We start from the raw sequence: 22,356 nt of genomic DNA, 5'->3' as shown, positions 1-22,356 counted from the left end.
CCACAAGCATTTGTAAGAGATGAAATCTTGTTCATAGCCAAGATTTTAGAATTGATAAAATTAAAACACAGAAATAACTATGGCTACTTTATACCCATTAGGATAGCTATTATCGAAAGTTAAAAACAAAACAAAACAGAGGATAATAACAAATGCTGATGAGGATGTGGAGAAAGTAGAAGTCATGTGCATCGCTGGTGGGAATGTAAAATGTTGCAGCTGCTGTGGAAAATAGTACGGCAGTTTCTCAAAAAATTAAAGATAAAACTACAAGTCCATTTCTGGTTACATATCAAAAGAATTGAAAGCAGGGACTCAAACAGATATTTGTATATCCATGTTTATAGCAGCATTATTCACAATAGCCAAAAGGTAGAAGCAACTCACTGTCCATCAATGGATGAATGTATAAACAAAATGTGGTATTTACATGCAATGGAGTATTATTCAGCCTTAAAAAGGAAATTCTGACACATGCTGCAACACGGAGGAACCCTGAAGTTATTATGAAATTATGCTAAGTAGTGAGCCAGCCACAAAAGAACAAATATGCTATGATTCCATTTATACAAGATAACTAGAGAAGTCAAATTCATAGTCAGAAAACAGAGTGTTCACTGCCAGGGGCTGGAGGGAAAAAGGAATGGGGAGTTATTGTTTAATGAGTATAGAGTTTTAGTTTGGGAAGATGAAATCATTCTGAAGATGGAGAGTGGTGGCAGCTGCATAACAATGTGAATGTACTTAATGCCACTGGACTGTAGACATAAACATTAAAATGGTAAATTTCGTAATGTGTATTTTACCAGAGTAAAAAAAACAAAAACAAAACATAACCATGGGACATATATATTTACTTTAAAAAGGTGGGGGGCCCAGTATTACTTTAAAAATATATACTGATGATGTTGGGTAGAGGCAATACAGTACAGTGGCTTAGTTTTGAATTCCTGAGCCAGGCTGCTTAGGAATCCCAGCTCTGCTACTCTTAGCTAAAGACTAACGAATTTCAGCTTCTTTGCACTTTAAATCACCTCATTTGTAAAACAAGAATAATAAGTTAATATATTTAAAGTGCTTAGAATAATGCCTGGTATATAAAAACCTCTAGATAAATGTTAGCTTTTGTTACCATTGGGAGTGAGCTTTAAGGTTGATTTTGTAAGTTGTATACTCTGACAAAAGTTTCATTCATCCCTCTTCTGCCAGAACTATCCTAACAGTCCCTAAATCCCTCCATTGTCACAAGACCCCCATCAACTGCTCCCCTGTACCACAAGAAACTCCTGATTATAGGGCAGGGAGCGGGGATGAAGGTGGGAGCAGTTACAGGGAACAAAGTCATAATATGGTAACTTATTCAAGTTACTAGGCTAGTTCCACATGTGGCACAGAAAAGAGTATTTGTAATTTTTTTTTTTTTTTTAAGATAGAGTCTCGCTCTGTTGCCAGGCAGGAGTGCAATGGCACAATCTTGGCTCACTGCAACCTCCGCCTCCCAGGTTCAAGCGATTCTCCTGCCTCAGCCTCCCGAGTAGCTGGAACTACAGGCGCGAGCCACCACGCCCAGCTAATCTTTTGTATTTTTAGTAGACACAGGGTTTCACCATGTTGGCCAGGATGGTCTCGATCTCTTGACCTCATGATCCGCCCGCCTCGGCCTCCCAAAGTGCTGGGATTACAGGCGTGAGCCATCGTGCCCGGCCGAGTATTTGCAATTTTAAAGTATTAAGTTTCCAGTTTTGTTGTTATCTTTTCTACATGGAGGATATTAATAAATACTGGAGTCAATTTAAAATTTTGATTGTGCTATCTTTATTTCTGCAATTAATTTCACTAATTGTCATTCTAGCCTACATGTCTAATTCTGAAAACATTTTAAATCCAGCAATCACCGACTGTGTTTTCTTCAGACAGTCTATCTCACTTGGCCCCTATGGGTTAATTCTCAATCCTCACACATTCTGTCTCTTTAGGCGATTGAACACATCCCCTCTTTATTCTGAGACAGCGCATTTACTGGCTCTCCTAGCTTTTCAACTGCTTCTTCCCTACTTCCAATGTTGGTTCTACCTGAATGTTAAACATAGGCATCATCCACTGAGGTAACCAGTTTCTTGCACTCTTTCTTCAGATTTAACAATGGGGAACACATGCAATTTCATGGCTTCATCTATCACTTCCTCTTTGATAATTTAAATCTACTTTTTTTAAAGGAATCCGAGATTAGTATGATAATTTCAAAATCTCAGCTCTCTGCCTGACATCTCTCAAACCTGTGGTCTGTGCCGGCAACTGTTTCCAATTCCCATGAAACAGAGCCAGCATCTGTCCCTTTTCTTCCTGAAGAATCTACAATGTTCCTACACAATACTGACATTAGTCTTAGTCCCTCCCAGAAGCCAGATAAGCCACATGTGCCCCAAAGCTCTTCTCCTTCTCTCATCTCTACAGTACCTATTGCATGTTAGCTTCCCCTCATCAACACTTGCCACCTGGCAAAATGTTGGCAAGCCATTATGTATTTTGTTGCATGGCTAAGAGTTTATATGTGTAAGTATATTCTGTCCAATAGGACAGCAACCTCCCTAAAGAAGGGAAATTATGTCTAAAATCTCTTTTATATTTTACAAATGTCAGAGGTCCTAGATTAAAAAATTTACATAAAGAATCATTTAAGCCAATCAAAACTGAAAGATGTACGTTACTAAGGTAAAGAGGAAGGAAAGATAAGGAAAATTCCATTTAAAAGTCAGAAAAGTAGAATATGGGAGTAAATATGGGGGCAACTTGGGGCTCTCGCCAACCACAGTAGCAGAAAGAACTATTTACTTAATAACAACTATTAAAAGTATTATTTAATATTTAATAGCATAAATTTCTCATTTTTTCTTATGTAATGGAAAGACAGTATTTATAACTTCAGGAATGCTTTATAATCTACATTTTGTCCTAAGGAAACCAGTAATGCTCAAAAATTAAAATTTCATCTGAGAATGATTTCATTGTTAATGTAGGAATAAATTATCTTTAAAAATTACATATGCACCATATATTATCTGAATAATATATGTACCATATATGAATATATATTATATATATAATGCATATGAATATATGTACCATATAACATATGAACTGTTTATATATATACATGTGGAGGGGTAGTTTCTAGTTCATTAAAACAAGTTACATCATTAAACTGGACATTTCTACAGGGAAATGCCATTTCTTAAAAAAAAAAACCCTAATATATGAATGAGAAAATTAAATATTAACATTTTTCATAAAAAAGACAAGCATGTTTATTACTACGGCATTGTATTTGAGTAGATATATATATGTAATTTGTTATGGGAAAAAATTGCTACAATTCTTAATATATAGAAGTTTGCTAAATGATAGCAACTTATAAAACAATGCTTTAATTGGACAAAATGTTTGATCTTAAAAGAAAACAATTAAGACTAAAACAATGCTGACAAAGAAAATCAGAAGATGAGAAATACCAGATTAGATCTTGCAGTGTAGTATATTTCTTCTGAACTGTCCAAAAAACCATCACTGTCGGGCTGTTTAGCAGAGACCAAGAAACCCAAGTTATTTATGCTTAGACTAAAAGCCACAAATTCACAAAGGGAAACTTTCACAAATGAAGTAAGTCCTGCTAATATAATTTTATTAAGGCAAATGGAAAGTCAAACTGTATTAGGCAGCTTCTAAAAAAGCAACATTGCAACAACTTTGCTCTAAAATGCAGTTACTAAATTAGTACAGAATTTAAATACAAGCAATGCCAACTTACAAAGGGAAACAAAAAATAAACTCAAACTGCCTTAACAAAACACAATTAGCATTTATAAATATCATGACTACTTTTTCTTAATTTTCCCCACCCCTCTTCATAAATGTCCAGCTTTGGTATTACAATACGATCATTTTAAGACTTTTTCTTTAACATCCTATTCCTCCACACTGGTACATTGAATTAGAGTAACTATAAGGTAAAGGCTAATGACACCCTTTGTATGCTTCAGTCAAGTGAGCTAAAATAAGCATTAAGCTGAAGAAGAAAGCTCCTGCTTCAATCCTTAGTACTTACTAACAGTTACTTTCTTCTCATTATTAAATAGCAAATAAAAAAATGAAACACATCATATGGAACTCTGGCAAACTAATTTCTTTAGAATTTTGTATTTTCCAATGTCTCTTTTTTTATTGTTCTATAGAATATTAACATCTCAAATAGATGCAAAGTATTTTACTTTTATGATTGCATCTAATATATTATCATTTATCTGGAAAGGAATATATAAAACAACAACAAAAGAATCATGCAAAGTATATTCATAAAGTTATAGCAAGCCTTAAATGAATGACAAACTTCATTTACTATGTATGCCTCATCTCCCTAATTTTCAGTACTCTATACAGATACGACTCTACTCTAATGTTTGGAAACCATGGCATTTATCATAAAAATACACATTTTAAAAAGCCCCTCAAAAACAGAAAAAATAAAAAATAAAAAAATTTAAAAGTCAGCATTAAAAACATTTAATCAGAGAATGGTAAAACTAGTAAGTTTCTCCTAAAATAATTTTGAAAATATTCAGCAACACAGATTTATTTATTATGAATTTGAGAATTACTTACCTTTTTGTTTCCCACAATTTTTTAAACAATTTTATTTTATGTTTTTAAAGACAAGGTCTCACACTTTCGCCCAGGCTAGAGTACAGTAGTGTGATCATGGCTCACTGTAACCTTGAATTCCTGGGCTCAAGGGATCCTCCTGCCCTAGCCATCCAAGTAGCTAGGACTACAAGTACACACCACCACATCAACTAAGTTTTAACGTTTTTTTGTAGAGACAGGGTCTTACTACGTTGACCAGGCTGGGGCCTCAAATGTTTTTGAAAATATTAATGACTAGCTTTTTTGGTCAGTACTAATACATCACACAGAGACAAATTAAAACATTTATTTTCAGTGTTAACATTCTAAGGCTATACTACTTACAAGTTCATGATGTGGTTCTGTCTCCTTTCTTAAGGGTGGATCAAATTTCACTTGGCCAACTAAAAAAGAAAAAAAAGTAAAACCAGGATTTTTTGTTTTTTTTTTGAGGCGGAGTCTTGCTCTGTCTCCCAGGCTGGAGTGCAGTGGTGCAATCTCGGCTCACTGCAAGCTCCGCCCCCTAGGTTCACACCATTCCCCTGCCTCAGCCTCCCAAGTAGCTGGGACTACAGGCACCCGCCACCACGCCCAACTGATTTTTTTGTATTTTTAGTAGAGACAGGGTTTCACCATGTTAGCCAGGATGGTCTCGATCCCCTGACCTCATGATCCGCCCGCCTCGGCCTCCCAAAGTGCTGGGATTACATGCGTGAGCCACCGCGCCCGGCCAAAACCAGGATGTTTTTATATTCTTAACGACATAATAATTTAAAAAGTTATTCCATGGTAAAAGACATTTAATGCTACCATCAACCACACACTGATCTCCAAAGATTTTTGTTTTCAATTTTTAAAACTGACTCTAATAATTGTAAATATTCATGGTGGTGCATGCGATATTTTGATACACGTGTAAAATGTGTAATGAACAAAACAGGGTAATTAGGATATCCATCACATCAAACATTTATCATTTCTTTCTGTTGGGAACATTCCAAATCTTCTAACTATTTTGAAATATACAATAAATGATTGTTAATTTCCCTACTCTGCTACTGAACACTGGAATGTATTCCTTCTATTTAACTTTATTTTTGTACCTATGAAACAACCTCATTTCATCCACCTATCTCTTACCCTTTCCTGCCTCTGGTAACCATCATTCTACTCTACCTCCACGAGATCAACTTTTTTAGCTACCACATATGAATAAGAATGTGAGACATTTGTCTTTCCATGCCTAGTCACTTAACATTAATGTCCTCCAGTTCCATCCATGTTGTTGCAAATGACAGGATTTCATTTTTTTATGACTGAATAATATTCTGTTGTGTATATATACTACATTTCTTTTATTTATTCACCCGTTGTTAGACATATAGGTTGATTCTTTATCCTGAGTATTGTGATAATGCTGCAATAAACTTGGGAGTGTAGATATCTCTTAGATATACTGATATCCTTTCTTTTGGATGCATAATCCAGTAGTTCTGAATCATTCGGTAGTTCTATTTTTAGTTTTTGAGGAACCTCCATACCGTTTACCATAGTGGCTGTACTAATTTACATTTCCATCAATAGTATGTAAGAGTTCCCTTTTCTCTGCATTTTCACCAGCATGTGTTATTTTTTGGCTTTTTAACAACAGCCATTTAAACTAGGGTGAAATGATATCTCATTGGGGTTTTTCTTTTTTGATTTGCATTTTCTTTACAATTAGTGATGTTGAACATATTTTCATGTATCCGATGGCCATTTGTATGTTAGCTGGAAAAAGCCCAATAAAGTCTTAACTGCTAAAGCTTAATTTGTTAATTCTAGGCCTTTTCCACAGTAAGAAAAGAAGATGATTAACAAAATTATATGTGTATACAATCAGGTTCTAACTTGCTACTTTGTTGTGACCAGGCATAAAACAGAGACAATCTTTTTTTCGTTTTGTTTTTTGAGACGAAGTCTCTTTCCGTTGCCCAGGCTGGAGTGTAATGGTGCGATCTCGGCTCACTGCAACCTCCACCTCCTGGGTTCAAGCGGTTCTCGTGCCTCGACCTCCTGAGTAGCTGGGCCTACAGGTGCGTGCCACTACACCTGGCTAATTTTTTGTATTTTTAGTAGAGACGAGGTTTCACCATGTTGGCCAGGCTGGTCTGGAACTCCTGACCTCAGGTGATCCGCCCACCTCGGCCTCCCAAAGTGCTGGGATTACAGGCGTGAGCCACTGTGCCTGGCTGAGACAATCTTAACTCAGTATTTAGGTGGGTAAACAGCCGCTAATACAGGGTACTTGCGGAAGCCAGCCTGTAAGATGGCCCCCAGTGACTCCTGCCTCTTGGTATTCAAAATGCTTCCACATTGGATCAGGGTTGGCTGATGTAACCAAAAGACCAGAGCAGAAGTAACTGTATATGAGTTCCAAGATACAGCTTCTGTCTTGGGCTCTCTCTGTTGGATCACTTGCTCTGGAGGAAGTCACATTGTGAGCAGCCCTAAAGAGAGGCCTCCTGGCAAGGAAGTGAAGCCTCTGGCCAATAGTTATGTGAATGAGCTTGGAAGTAAATCTTCCAGTCCAGTCAAACATTCAGATGACTCCGGCCCTAGCTGATATCCTGTGTGCAACTTTATGAGACCTTGAACCAGAATCACTCAGCTAACTTGTCCTGGATTCCTGACTCTCAAAATCTGTTAGAGACAATAAATGTTTATTGTTTAATATGAGCAGATATACAGAAAGTGAGAGAATTCAATACCTTCAGACTTAAAGAAATACTAAAAGGAATTATTTAATCAAAAGAGATCCATAAGTAGTGGTACAGAAATACAGTATTGAATGAAGAGCAAAAAATTGGTAAATATACAAATACAAATTAATATTGACCATGGTTAATGACAATAATATTGTCTTATAAGATTTAAAATAAAAAATATGGGAGTTGATTTAAAAAATGTTTACTGTTTTAAGCTGCTAAATTTTGGGTTTGCTACACAACCAAAAACAACCACTGCAGCTAAAGTATAAACTAGCCAGAGTAGACACAGATTAACTGTACTACATTCATCTTTTCTTTTTCTTTGCTTTCTAATGTATTGAATGTTTCAGCACCTTTACCTTTTATTTCCATAGCTCATTATTATTTTCTGATCTTATAACCTGGGTAAAGCCCTCAAGTCCACTGAGATAAAAGCAGAGGAAAAAATATAAAACAATAAAAAGAAAACAAATAGCCACAATATATTACATTTCAACTAGTAACAGCTTCAGCCAAAACCAAAACTTCTCAACCAAGGTGAGGAAAAGAGTGAGATTTCAAAGCATAATCACTTTTCTAACGGTTTGATTTCAACTTTGTATGTAAATTTATTGTGAATGTTAATACCAATGAAAGAAGATCATGGGATTTGAATATTTAGCAACAGGAGGCATAAGGAAAAAAACGGTTGAGAAACACAGCCCTGTAATATCTCCAGTTATGTCTGGGTGTGTATATGCTTTTAAGCTGTTGATGGCTCAGATATCAAATGGCCCTTAGATCTGATAAGTAGGTTAAGAATGAGTCCATCCTAACTGTTCACAATTGATCACACATCAAAGATTACAAAATAACTTTTAGTAAGGTATCAAAACTAACATATACCTCATCTTGATAAAGGCCTATTGAACAGCTTTCACCTATACTTGTCTTCAAATTCCAAAATGAAGTCTGTAATAAAATTACATGAGGACAGTCTTGTGCATCTATCTGCCTTGTGTTATTGTCACCTGTGAACATGCCCATTTCTCCCACCAGATTGTATAACCCCTGAGTGCAAGGATGCTGTCTTACTAAAAGCTGTGGCTATAGCAGGTATTTAGTATCACTGTACCTGAACTCTGTGGATGGAGAATGCATTTCCAGAAAGGGAGCAAAGTCCCTATGGAGATTCAAACCTTACACTGGTATCACTCTTCTGCTCTCTTCAAATTCCCTAAAGTTATGACAAGCCTCTGCCACAGAATCTTCCAGTTACTCTTCAAATAACTGTTGGTCAATCATCCTGGTCTGCAGCACTGTTTATGATGCTCTTTTTCATTTTTATTTTTTAAACTTTTATTTTAGGTTCAGGGTACACATGCAGGTTTGTTGTAAAGGTAAACTTGTATCATGGGGGTTTATTGTACAGATTATTTCATCACCCAGGTACTAAGCCTAGTACCCAATAGTTACTTTTTCTGATCTTCTCCCTCCTCCTAACCCTTCACCCTCAAGTAGGCCCCAGTGTCTGTTGTTCCCCTTTGTGTCCATGAATTCTCATATGATGTTCTTCTTTCTTTCCTTTTTCTTTTTCTTTTCTTTCTTTTTCTCTTTTCTCTCTCTCTCTCTCTCTTTCAATTGAGACACTGTCGCCAAGGCTGCAGTGCAGTAGCAGGATCTCGGCTCTCTGCAACCCTCTTTCTCCCAGGTTTCAGAGAGTCTCCTGCCTCAGCCTCCCCAGTAGCTGGGACTACAGGCTCACACCAACAGGCCTGGCTAATTTTTCTATTTTTAGTAGACACAGGATTTCACTATGTTGGTCAGGCTGGTCTCCAACTCCTGACCTCAAGTGATCCACCCGCCTCGGCCTCCCAAAAGTACTGGGATTATAGGCGTGAGTCACTGTGCCCAGCCTAGACATCTAGTTTGAAATAGCATACACATGCATATGCACTTAGAAGTTGAGAATCACTGATATGTTACCACAGAGTGATTCAGAAATACTATGCTATAAAGGGACTGACAATGTAATTTTTTAATAAAATCAGATAACAAGATAGAGAGTACTTTAAATTACATTTTCAACAGTACTGAATACATAAAGTTTTCTAAATCAACTGCAAGTCATCTCTAATTACTTTTTTTTTTCCAGACAGAATCTTGCTCTTTGCCCAGGCTGGAGTGCAGTGGCAGGATTTCAGCTTACTGCAAACTTGGCCTCCCAGGCTCAAGCAAATCTCATACCTCAGCCACCCAAGTAGCTGGGATTACAGGTGCGCATCACCATGCCTGGCTAATTTTCGTAGCTTACGTAGAGATGGGGTTTCGCCATGTTGGCCATGCTTGTCTTGAACTCCTAGCCTCAAGTGATCCGCCCGCCTCGGCCTCCCAAAGTGCTGGGATTACAAGCATGAGCCACTGTACCTGGCCTCTAATTACTTTTTGTATATTAAAGAAATGATAAAGATATTTCATAATTACTTTTTGTATATTAAAAATATGAGAAATGCTCTCACATGCTAAGGATGCCATTTTCAGAAAAATAATTTTGTGGTGAAATTAGCAAATTTAAAATGTGACTTCAGCAGGAGCTTTAAAGATAATTTTATATGATCAGACAACTGTTGGCAAACAAAGTACCAAATCCCACTCCTGAGCTTTTTATATAACCCACCATACTTTCCAGGTATCACTAGAACAAAACTCAGAGAATAAATGCTTCTAACGAATAAAAAAGTCAAGGCACTATTGTTCGAGGGACTCCTGTTGGCAGTTTATCATTGATGAGTTGACAGTATTGGATCCCATGTGAATGAATGGCTTGTCTTAGTGGGCCCATAACTTGGCTGCCCCTAAGAAATAACTGGAGGCCTATTTTAAAAGGTTTCTGGGCCAATCCAAGACCTATTGAATTGGACTCTATGGAAAAGTGGTGCCTGAGAATCCCTTTTTAAAAGTTTCCAGGTTACTCAGATGCTGGGGCAGTTTGCAGACCTCTATTTCTCTGTTACCCTTGGATCATGAGTGCATGAATGACGTGGGAGCTTGTTAGTAGAACTCAGATCCCATCCCAGGTCTACTGAATCTGAAACTGCATTTAACAAGCTCTCTAGGTGAGTTACATGCACACAGGCATTTACGGCACTGCCTTAATTACTTCTACCCTGCTTATTCCAGGAATTAACTTATCCTCTCAAACAGTAACAACATAAATACATCCCATCCTGCCACCAAAAATTCCACAAGAATAAGGAAAATGAAATTTTTACTGCCCTAATTAAACTTTACCTTTAACAGTGTTTAGTAAGAAAAACTATTCAGAAGGAAATAAAACAAAAATAACTGTAACTAAATTATAACTTATTTTCTATCATTAAATCATAAACTGTGTATAGTATATACTTACAGTTTATCTCTGAGCGTGTTTTTTCTTCTCTCACATTTCTACTTGTTGAGTGAATTCTATGTGGTACAGCAACAAGAGGCTAGAAAAAAACAAAATCAATGATATACAGCATTTGATAATCAAGTCATAGTTTGGTCCACAAAATTACCCAAATAGGAAAAAATACTTCATTTTAAGTAAAAAAGAAAGCAAAACAGCACTTTGCAAATTTTTTTTTTTTTAAAAAGAGCAAACCACAATAGCAGCTCAAACTATGAAGGTGAAAAAATATTTTTATTATCCACAACATAAATTATTATTTATACTAGAAAGGGCACTTCTTTGGCTAAATATATATGAAATTAAACACAATTAGTAACATATTCTGCTTATCTGTATGTGCAACATCAGACTTGTCTAGATCCAGTCTACAAGGATGAATCAAGTACACTTGAGTATTCTGGATCTATTCTGACATCGAGAAATTCTGAAGGGAAAGGAAATACAACAGTGGAAACATTACCACTTGCATCTATCATTTAATGATGGTTGAGCTTAGAAGGCTTTTAAGGTTTATTTTTCAATTTATGGATTTTTTTGAAATAATTTTTAAAAACTACACATAGACATTTATAGATGATGTAGGATATTTGTGTTTCACTTTTGGCGCTATCTGAATCATAATTGATTTAACTAAGACTGGAAAAATTACATAACTTATGCTTATGTGAACATACAGTATTTTATGTTTTTCAGAAGCTTTATTTTTTTTTTATTAAAAAAATGCTCTCCACTCCATCTCAGTTTCTCTTGGTTATAGATGTGCCATTATCATTTCCATGAGTAGGAAACATACCAATATTTAATTATTTGCCTTTAATTTGCAAAGAAGATTCACACCTTGAAATTATTTACAGAGCCTAACTAATTAAATGTGATCGCAAAGGAATACTGGAAAACTTATACTCTGAATGTCCAATATAAGATTTTGTCAAGGGCTCCAACATTAGAAAAAGAAAAAGCTGAAAAAATAAGATTTAGAGAAACCCTGTGAAAACTGAACCTCTAGCATGTAAGGAACAAAACTGATAACTAACTCAAGTCAAATGATTATAAGAAAGGCTATCCAGGTATACAGAGGCCATATTTCACCCTTTAGAACAGAGGTGAACTGGAGACTTGACTTATTATTTTCCCTTCAGATGTACCAATTCAGATGGTTGGATATGAAAACAGTATTTTTTCATAAATTTCTTTTGAAAATGAAATATTTCATGTAAAAAAGGAGAAAGGGATTGCCACAAGATTTTGTTAAATGAGGCCAGGGAATGAAAGATGCCCAACCTGAACTTAAAGTAGGCAATAGAATGTTAGGCATCATCTTCTGAAATGCTAAATAATTTGTTTTGTTTCTAACAATGAAAGATTACACTTAACATCTCTAAAATGGTATTACATTTACTAGAATTTCAAATAAGCAGAATTGATTCTACAATAGCTCATCTGAACTTAAAAAATTGGCCTTCTAAGAAAAAGGATATCCTTTAGAATCATTTAATTAGACAAAGGCCATGTAGATACATTCTCAAAAATTAAAATTTATAGAAAACTCTATTCTAAAATTCACGTGGAATCAAAAAAGAGTCCAAATAGCCAAAGCAATCTGAAACAAAAAGAACAACACTAGAAGCATCACATTACCTGATTTCAAACTATACTACAAGGCTACAGAACCAAGAGAGAATGGTACTGGTATAAAAATAGACATATAGACCGATGGAACAGAACAGAGAGCCTAGAAATAAAGCCATACATCTACAACCATCTGATCTTCGACAAATTTGACAAAAAGAAGCAATGGGGAAAGAACACCCCATTCAATCAATGGTGCTAGGATAACTGGTTAGCCATATACAGAAGATTGAAACTGGACCCCTTCCTTACGCAATATACAAAAATCAACTCAAGATGGATTACAGATTTAAATGTAAAATCTAAAACTATAAAGACCCTTGAAGAAAACCTAGGAAATACCATTCCAGACATAGACATAAGCAAAGATTTCATGATGAAGATGCCAAAAGCAATTGCCACAAAACCAAAAATTGACAAATGGGACCTAATCAAACTAAACAGGTTCGGCACAGCAAAAGAAACTATCAACAGAGTAAACAGACAACCCACAGAATAGGAGAAAATTTTTGCAAACTATGCATTTGACCGAGATCTAATATCCTGAATCTGTGAGAATCTTAAATTAACAAGCAAAAAACAACTCCATTAAAAAGTGGGCAAAGGACATGACAGATACTTTTCAAAAGAAGACATATACGCAGCCATCAAGAATATGAAAAAATGCTTGAACATCACTAATCATTGGAGAAACGCAAATCAAAACCATAATGAGATGCCATCTCATACCAGCCAGAATGGTTATTATTAAAAAGTCAAGGCAGCAGGGAAAAGGGAACAGTTACACACAGCTGGTGGGAATGTAAATTAGTTCAGCTACTGTGGAAAGCAGTCTGGGGATTTCTCAAAGAACTTAGAACAACCATTCAACCAAGCAATGCCATTACTGAGTATATACCCAAAGGAATATAAATCATTCTACCATAAAAACACGCACATTATGTTCATCGCAGTACTGTTCACAATAGCAAAACACAATAGCAAAGATACTGAATCAAACTAAATACCCAACAACAGTAGACTGAATAAAGAAAATGTGGTATGGATATGCAGCCATAAAAAAGAACGAGATAGTGTCCTCTGCAGCAACAAGGATGGAGCTGGAGGCCATTATCCTAAGTAAACTAACACAGGAGCAGAAAACCAAATTCCACATGTTCTCACTGATAAGTGGGAGCTAAACACTGAGTACACATGGATACAAAGAAGGGAACAATAGACACAGGGGCCTACCTGAGGTTGGGAGGAGGGTGAGGATAAAAAACTACCTATTGTGTACTAGGCTTATTACCTGGGTGACACAAGAATATGTACATCAATCCCCCGTGACATACCATTTATCTACAGAACCAACCTGCACATTTACTCCGAAACTAAAATAAAAGTTAAGAGAAAAAGAAACACAATGAATTATTTTTTCAAGATCACTAATAAAAATGGTAAGATTTTTAAAAATTAAAATTTAGCCTTTAATTTCTAAACATACTCTCATTTTTCTCTATAAATGTAATACACACTAACCACAGACACCTGCGATAATGGGCTTATAGTAACTAATTCATGATATTTAGAGAAGCACTGATGAAAATAATCTTTCTAATAAATGGTATTTAAAGAAACAAGCCATTCACAATGATGCTTGGTGTCTATTTTTTTTTTAAACAATGCTTTACATGCCACGTGATTACAATTATTTTTATTACTTCTTGAAAAAATCAAAACCCTGACCTTATAAACCATTTCATGTTTATTCAACTTTTATAATCTTAAAGTTCTATGATTGTTGTATCATCAAATAATATAAATACGAATAACAGGCCCTTTGCAATGGGAGCCAGATGAGAATGTCAAGTTTGTACGGGAAGGAAAGACATAGACAACATGATAAATCCTAGTTAACATAAGCCAGTGGTTTTTGACCAGGGGCAATTTTGTCCCTGAGGAGACATTTGGCAATATCTGGGGACATTTTTTTGTTGTCACAACTCGGGATTAAAGGGTGTTAACTGGCAACTAATGGGAAGAGTCCAGAAATGCCGCTAAACATTCTAGAATGCACAGGGCAGCCCTCCCAAAACAAAGGATTGTCTGGCCCAAAATGTCAACAATGCTCAGACTGAGAAATTGTCTGGCCCAAAATGTCAACAGTGCTCAGACTGAGAACTCCTACAAGCAAATGCCAATACATGTTTAATGCTGTCAAATTTACTTTTAGGTCTTCTCATCTTTTTCAAGTATATACACTCAATTACATACTTTTTTTTTTTTTTTTTTAAACCACAACTACAAAGAACCTCCTTACCCTAGTTTTCTCCCTAAAAATTGCTAGGAATTTTAGGAAATATGGAAACTAAAACCTTATTGTTTCTTCATTCCACGTACGGTTTATCCTTGAACAAAAGTTTGAACTGCAAAAGTCCACTTCTATGCAGATTACTTGGGGATACAAAACCCATCTATAAGGGGGACCAACATTTCATATACATGGGTTTTGCAGGGCTGACTGTGGGATTTGGGTATGCACGGAGTTTGGTATACTTGAGAGTCCTGGAACCAATCCCCCTTGTGTATATCAAGGGACAACTGTATTTTCAATGTTTTTAAAGAAAGGTAACTGTTAATGATAGTAAAATCTCAAGTAATATTTATTTTGTCAAACATCTCTTAAAATTCAAAATCAAGAGTCTAAATATTTCTACTATATAAATGTCATGTGGTAAGCTATTATTTAATGTAAGAAGAATCCACTCATCTACTATTTAGTAGATAAGAACCTAAACAAATGAAATTACAAACATTCACATACCTGACGTGCTCTTAATCCGTATGTAACCCTCTCTTGATTGCATTCATTTTTACATGAATCTTAAGGCTAAAGACCATAATTTACCATTTCTAAAATTTATGAAAGCTAGTGTATTCAAACATTTAGATATGGGGGATGGCTATCATTTTTTAAGTGTCTTGATGAGTTTGTAAAAGTCCCCAATTCTTTGTATTTTTTAAACCTTGGTCTTTGTGGCATCTTCCTATTGGCAAACTCCTTTCTAGCAATGTCACTTCCTTTGTGACATCTTCTCTGACTTTCCTAACAAAAGTTGGCTGTTTTTTCTTCTCCTGAAATGGTGAACGTCTCAAGATTAGGAAATAATGTTTTATCTACAGCAGGTCCCAGTGAATGTTCATCGAGTTGAATATAAATAAATAGTCAAAAATTAAGTATTTCAATAATTCAATAGCTGTTTACACGTTGCAAGTAGCTTTCCCTATTGCAGAGAAGACTGCAATTTAAAAAATCTGCGTCAACTTCTTGTATCAAAAGGATAACACATAAATGCAATGAAATAATGCTAAAGGCATTAACCCATTTATACCTGAGGTTGCAAATTTTGTGTGTGTGAAAAATCAAACCTTGACGATGGCCTTGAGCAGTAGGATATAAATAACTCCCACAAGCCTAGTTCCAATAATGGAACACTAGGCATAAATGGGTTAATGATTTATGGTACTGTTTCTTGGTCAACACAATTTTTTTTTTTTTTTTTAGCCCTTTATGTTTTCTTCTTGGAGGATTAGTCCTCTATTTTCTTTCCTTTTACTTTATTAAAACCATTCTATGTGCACTGCCAACTTCATATAGGAATATTCTGAAGGTGGGTAGAATGGAGATGAGTTCTATTTAATGTTAATTCATGGACATTACTATAACCTTTGGAAGTAAAAGAGGTCTTATTCAAAAAACTTTTGCAGCTCCATACTCACACTAAGGTCTCTCAACCAGCATCTATTTCACGTAATTACTGCAATACCCAATAGCTTCCTCTATGGGTGAAATGCTACCTTTGAAGCTATTGTATTACCTTTGAAGGAGATACACTTTTAGATCTATCTTCGTGGAAACATAATTCATAAACATTAAGCTCTAAGTCTTAGATTCAATAAGGCAAATCAAGAACAAGACTCAAACTAACTACTCACAGTGTAGGTACATCTCAGGGAAAAAATATACAAATTTAAAAGACTGAAATATTAAATACTCGTGATGGTGAAACAGTAGCAAAAGTAATTTCAAAAATTAGGTATTTAAATTTTACATGTGCAACCTGCTTTTTAGTTTACAAAGTGTTTTGATGCACCTTAGCATTATATCCTTAAACTCGTGAAACAAGCATTATTCTTCATTTCATAGATGAGGATACTGAGACTTAAAATTAAGTGGCAGGGCATTCAGCTAGCTAGCCATAGAGCTAGGAAAAACCCTAGACTTTTGATCTAATATATAGTAGCAAAACCAAACAAAAACAGGTAACATGCAGGTTAGTCACACAGACTGTTATTAATGAACATGGATGAAACCCATGATTATTTCTGAGAACAGTTTTACCTTCCTGGCCTAAACAGCATAATAAATTATTAATTTATTAGCATAACAGATTAATAAAATTGTTAAATCTTATAACGCTGTACATAGTAAGTGGGCTCACATATAGGAGACGAAAATTGAATAAAAATCAGAATTAGAATTACACCAGTGTGTAATTACTTCTAAAATAGAAACTACAGGGGAACTCAACATTAAAAAGTCAAACTTTCTTCTGCAGTGCATAACCTATAAAAAACTTAAACTAGACTTAGATGTGGTATGTGTGTGTGTGTGTATATATATATGTATATATAGATAAATACACATATATATTTTTTTCTTTTTCTTTTTTTTTTGAGATGGAGTCTCACTCTGTTGCCCAGGCTGGAGTGCAGTGGCATGATCTTGGCTCACTATAACCTCCGCCTCCCAGGTTCAAGCAATTCTCCTGCCACAGCCCCCCGAATAGCTGGGATTACAGGCGTGAGCCACCATGCCCGGCTAATTTTTGTATTTTAGTAGAGACAGGGTTTCACCATGTTAGCCAAGCTGGTCCCAAACTCCTGACCTCAGGTGATCCACCTGCCTCGGTCTTCCAGAGTGCTGGGATTACAGGCCACTGATAAGCCACTGAGCCCACCCTTATTTTTAAGAGTATGCATACAATAGTTTTAGTATCACAGCAAGTGCTGAAATTCTTAGATACATTCGTATTTTGAGTGACAACACTGCACTTAGCAATTACAACTACAAATCATTTGCAAATAAAAAAGTTATTAATTTCTCTTAAGAAAAACATTCTAAGCTACTGTGAGAAGGAATGTACCAGCTTCCCCTCATCCTACCCCTGGAATAATTAAATTCCTTTATTTTACGTACTTACCATAGAGATTTGTAACAATTTATAATTATAATACCAAAACAATGTCTGGAAAAGAAAGATGAGTTTCTTTCCCTGCTATATGAGAAAGTTTTAGAAGAATCTTCATGCCACAGATTGCTTCTCTATTTGGTTTATTATTTCTGTTCTTTGAGTACATTTTTAAAAAGACATGATAAATACATAGGGTGAGGTAAGAAACAATCATGTAGCATTTAGTGCACTGAAAAGGATATAGGCAGTCCTTGTTTTACAGTTTTGTTATGCACCAATTTCAGTTACCATAATTTAGTTAAATAACACTAGTTCCCTACAACATGGTTCAAGTAACAGTTACCACTGTATATTAATTGTAATTGCATAAAATATAAACTTTATTGGTAGCCTTTCAGTTCACAAATTACTATGTAAATAACAGATGCACGTCATGATCATGATTAGAAAGAAAATTAGAAAGGAATATGACAATTTGCCAAGGCATAGAAAAGATAGTTACTCTGTGTCACAGGCACATGATGAGAAGGCAAACTACTCAACAAGCAGACTACTAGATAAGTAAAAAATGTGCATGAAAAGTTTATTAACAAAGAAATGAAACACGTTAACTCTCAATGATTCTAATATTTATAATACACTGTAAATAATAGTTTTACTATTTTTTCACATTTCTATAATTATAACTGACAGTAACAGAGTTTATGCTTTAACAAAAAATTTTAAAGGTCATGAAACAATTATAATTTTTCCCACTGATTATTAAGATTACTTTGCAGAATTTTAGCTTATGCAGTCATTTTTACAGTCCCATACTACCATGCACATCAAGGACTGCCTGTATACTAAATAAGACTAGAAGAGTTTATAAATCTTAACTTTCTTAAAAATAAAATTAAGCAAATCAACACCAAAAAACTTCTTCAGGCCAGGTGCGGTGGCTCATGCCTGTAATCCCAGCATTTGGGAGACCAAGGTGGGCATATCACAAGGTCAGGAGTTCGAGACCAACCTGGCCAACGTGGTGAAACCCCATCTCTACTAAAAATACAAAAATTAGCTGGGCGTGGTGGTGGGCTCCTGTAATCCCAGCTACTCAGGAGGCTGAGGCAGGAGAATCGTTTGAACCCAGGAGGCAGAGGCTGCAGTGAGCCGAGAGCATGCTATTGCACTCCAGCCTGGATAACAGAGTAAGACTCATCTCAAAAAAAAACCAAAAACAAAACAAAAAAAACTTCTTTAGAGTATAATTATAAGGTTAATTATACTTTACATTTCTTACATTTTTATGCTCCAAACTCCTTTCCAGACCTTTAAACAAAAGGACAAATAGCTTATCTATCATAAGATGGCAAGCTGGGACAATGCTGAATTGATAGAAAGGTTCTCTCTGACTTAAGACAATCTGTGGCCATCTTTCTAAACACTTCACCTTCAGTCATTAATGAAATTTACAATATTTTTAAGGGCCTCCCATAAAGCCAGTAGAGTTAAAGGCTATCCACTTCTGTTACAGACCCAATAACAGAATTCTGCCATGTCACATATACTGAATTTATCTTCGTTGCCACAACTATTAGCAGTGCTGGGAATGTTACATATGCAAACAGAAGTGAAGCTTCCATTAATATCAATGCTTCTGTCATATTAGAATTATTTTATTAACAACTATACTGGCTCATTTTAAAACATTTCCATAGTGAATAACTGAGTTTTAGTCACCGGCAAAGTCAAGCCTACACTTCCTACTAACCTCTAATAATTTATGAAGTATTGTATAAGAATTTTTTTTAAAGATAGAAACGGGGTCTTACTATGTTGTCCAGGCAGGTTTCAAACTCCTGGCCTCAAGTAATCCTCTTGCTTCAGCCTTCGAAAGTGATGGGATTACAGACATGAGCCACCAGGCCAAACTGAGGATTCTTTTTGAGAAGCAAACTGAGGGGAGATTTTGAATATTCAAACGTCTTGTTTAGGCACTTCCCATTTGCTTTCCCTTGTACAGTGAACAATTATTTGGCAACTTCATCGAAAATGGCTATTTTGAAATAACTACAGTGATTTCAACAAGTGGATTAAATGATTTGCCTTTGCCATTTTCACACTATAGTCACCTATAAGTAGTCAATAAGAAAAACCTAGCATTTGATTTTCCATGAAAGGCAAAGACAAAGAATTAATTGTTCCCTCAAGAGCTTTTTTATTTAAACTAGACTCCAAAATTAAAAAAAATGGATTTTGAGACATACATACAGACACACATATATACATACACATATACATGTTATATATGCCAGTTGGTAAAAGCAATTCCTACCTCAGGATCATCATCATCGAAATCATGGTAAGTGGAATGATCTGGATTATTTACTTTATCCAACAGCTCGATTGCCAAAGACCGTGTCAAATGTTGTGTTACAAAAGGATGCTACAAAAATCAAATACAACGCAGAACACTTACTATAAATCTGATTCAATGACATTTTATCTTTTGAAAAATATATATATATACATTTCAGGGCAAAAATAATACCTGTAATAATTTTTCAGCAGTAGGTCTTTTTTTCGGATTTTTGGTAAGTGCCATTTTCACAAAGTGATGAAAACTATTTGACCTAAGAAATTTAGAAAATTAGACTTTTACATTCCAATTCATTTTTTGCTCATCTTACCATAAAAGTAAATAACATAAAAATACTTACCACTTCATTTTATCCTTTAGTTTAGGAGGCTGAAAATTGCTTTTTGTCATTAGAAATAATGCTCTGAAAAATCAACACATCATTACACAGCATTTTAATATTTCACATTTTAATCTATTACACAAATTCTATTACTATTTGTTCCCCAAGTAAGGTAAAACAAGACTAATAAATTACTTGTTCATGACAGCATACTAAGAGGAAAAAAACCTTAAGCATAGGATTCTTCAATGATGATGCACTGACCTCATTGGGTGTAAGTCAAACATAGGAGGCTGAAGCTCTGCAAGTTCTATGGCAGTGATTCCCACTGCCCAGAGATCACAGAGTTGATTGTAACCCCCCTTCCTCTCAACAGCTGCAACTTCTGGAGCCATCCTGAAACAAATATTCCAGAAAATAAAAAACTTCTATTATATGTTTTCCTTTATACTCCCACCCAGAGGCACAAGGAATTATCACTATCTAAATTAAGGCCTCTTTAGGCCTTGGTTTTTGAAAAATAAATATGTAGTACTTAAAAGGTCCACCTTTTCCAAGACCTTGACATCTCATAAGACCCTCATTAGTAACTTGCTTTTGATTATACAGGCTCATAGGTGGAAGGGACTTGCCTTGCCTCAGATGAGACTTTGGACTTGGACTTCTGGATTAACGCTGGAATGAGTTAAGACTTTGGGGGGACTGTTGGGAAGGCATGACTGGTTTTGAAATGTAAAAAGGACCTGCAATTTAGGGGGTGGGCAGGGGCAGAATGGTACGGTTTGGCTCTGTGTCCCCACCCAAATCTCATCTCCAACTGTAATCCCCATGTGTCGAGGGAGGGGCCTGGTAGGAGGTGACTGGATCATTGGGTCAGTTTCCCCTATGCTTTTCTCATGATAGTGAGAGGGTTCTCACAAGGTCTGATGGTTTTAAAAGTGGCAGTTTCCCCTGAGGGCTCTCTCCTGCCACCTTGTGAAGAAGGTGCCTGCTTTTTTGCCTTACTCCACGATTGTAAGTTTTCTGAGGCCTCCCCAGCCATGCAATAATGTGAGTCAATTAAACCTTTGTTTATACATTTTAAAAAAGACCCTCCACTTCAGTCCCCTATTGGTGATTCCATTGTTACTTCCTTATACTAGTTACTAAAAAGGTTTATAAAAATATACAATTCTAATAGAGCAACACGTCCAAAATCATTCATGCTCCCAATCTCTCTGTACATGCAAAATTCAATAAATAATATTTGTAATAAACAATCTATAGCTCTACTTCCTTTTATCAAAAAACTGCAACCTGGCAATCTCTGTTTTTACTTCACCAAAACTATTCCTTTGGGCACCAATAATCTTCATATTTAGTATTTAATTCATATTTACTAAAAACTTATTTGGCATTTTTTCCAGTTCTATTGTAATAATGGAAAAGTTATAAAAACGTGTGTCTACTTTTAAAAAATGTATTTATTCAGAGGAAAGTTACCCAAATTCAGTAATTTTTTTGTTTCTCTTTCCTTTGCTACAGTCTTATTCTAATTATACTTCCATAAATTTGAATTTGACTGATTTAAATTATTAATTATCAAATATAAAAATTTTCAAATCCTAAACAATATTTTTAAAAGCAACTAATTGAAATAAACATCTCAACTCTTCCATACTAAAGAGCAGTCTAGATAATCTTACAAATATACATTTATCTTCCTGGTATGATTTCAGGAAGGTCAAGTAAGTCAGTAAAGTTAAAAACAAAAAACTCTTTAACTTTCAAAACCCCTGGTCTCAAAATCTTTTAAATCTGAAACAGATCTTATGAAAATTTAAATTACTATTAGAAAAGTGAATTTCAAAGTGTCAGTTATTACTTTTATGATGACTAGATTCCAAGTAGCTGGTAGAAATGCCCTAGTGGAGTGGGAAATACATACAAGTGATATGCTTCTAACTTGC

The 22,356-nt window shown here is 35.4% G+C and overlaps 1 protein-coding gene across 5 annotated transcripts in view; it reads right to left on the bottom strand.

The window, feature by feature from the left end:
• The window catches only part of MAP4K3 (mitogen-activated protein kinase kinase kinase kinase 3), a 199,589-nt gene that overhangs the window by 55,009 nt on the left and 122,224 nt on the right, over positions 1-22,356 (bottom strand). For 3 of the 5 annotated variants that reach the window (XR_008500605.2, XM_054475488.2, XM_054475489.2), the window contains exons 9-15: positions 20,672-20,803; positions 20,426-20,488; positions 20,257-20,338; positions 20,041-20,151; positions 10,816-10,894; positions 5,023-5,081; positions 3,510-3,572 (exon numbers count right to left, since the gene is read on the bottom strand). Coding sequence is in view for 4 of the 5 variants with exons in the window: in XM_054475488.2 (XP_054331463.1) it covers positions 3,510-3,572; positions 5,023-5,081; positions 10,816-10,894; positions 20,041-20,151; positions 20,257-20,338; positions 20,426-20,488; positions 20,672-20,803 (589 nt within the window). In the remaining variant the exon portion in view is untranslated. The remainder of the gene's footprint in view (positions 1-3,509; positions 3,573-5,022; positions 5,082-10,815; positions 10,895-20,040; positions 20,152-20,256; positions 20,339-20,425; positions 20,489-20,671; positions 20,804-22,356) is intronic. The other 2 variants (XM_054475490.2, XM_054475491.2) reach the window with 1 other exon arrangement.

Source organism: Pongo pygmaeus, chromosome 12, assembly GCF_028885625.2.
Source record: "Pongo pygmaeus isolate AG05252 chromosome 12, NHGRI_mPonPyg2-v2.0_pri, whole genome shotgun sequence".
Classification (NCBI taxonomy): domain Eukaryota; kingdom Metazoa; phylum Chordata; class Mammalia; order Primates; family Hominidae; genus Pongo; species Pongo pygmaeus.
Note: the sequence above shows the minus strand (reverse complement) of the source record. Positions and strands in the feature narration are given on the sequence as shown.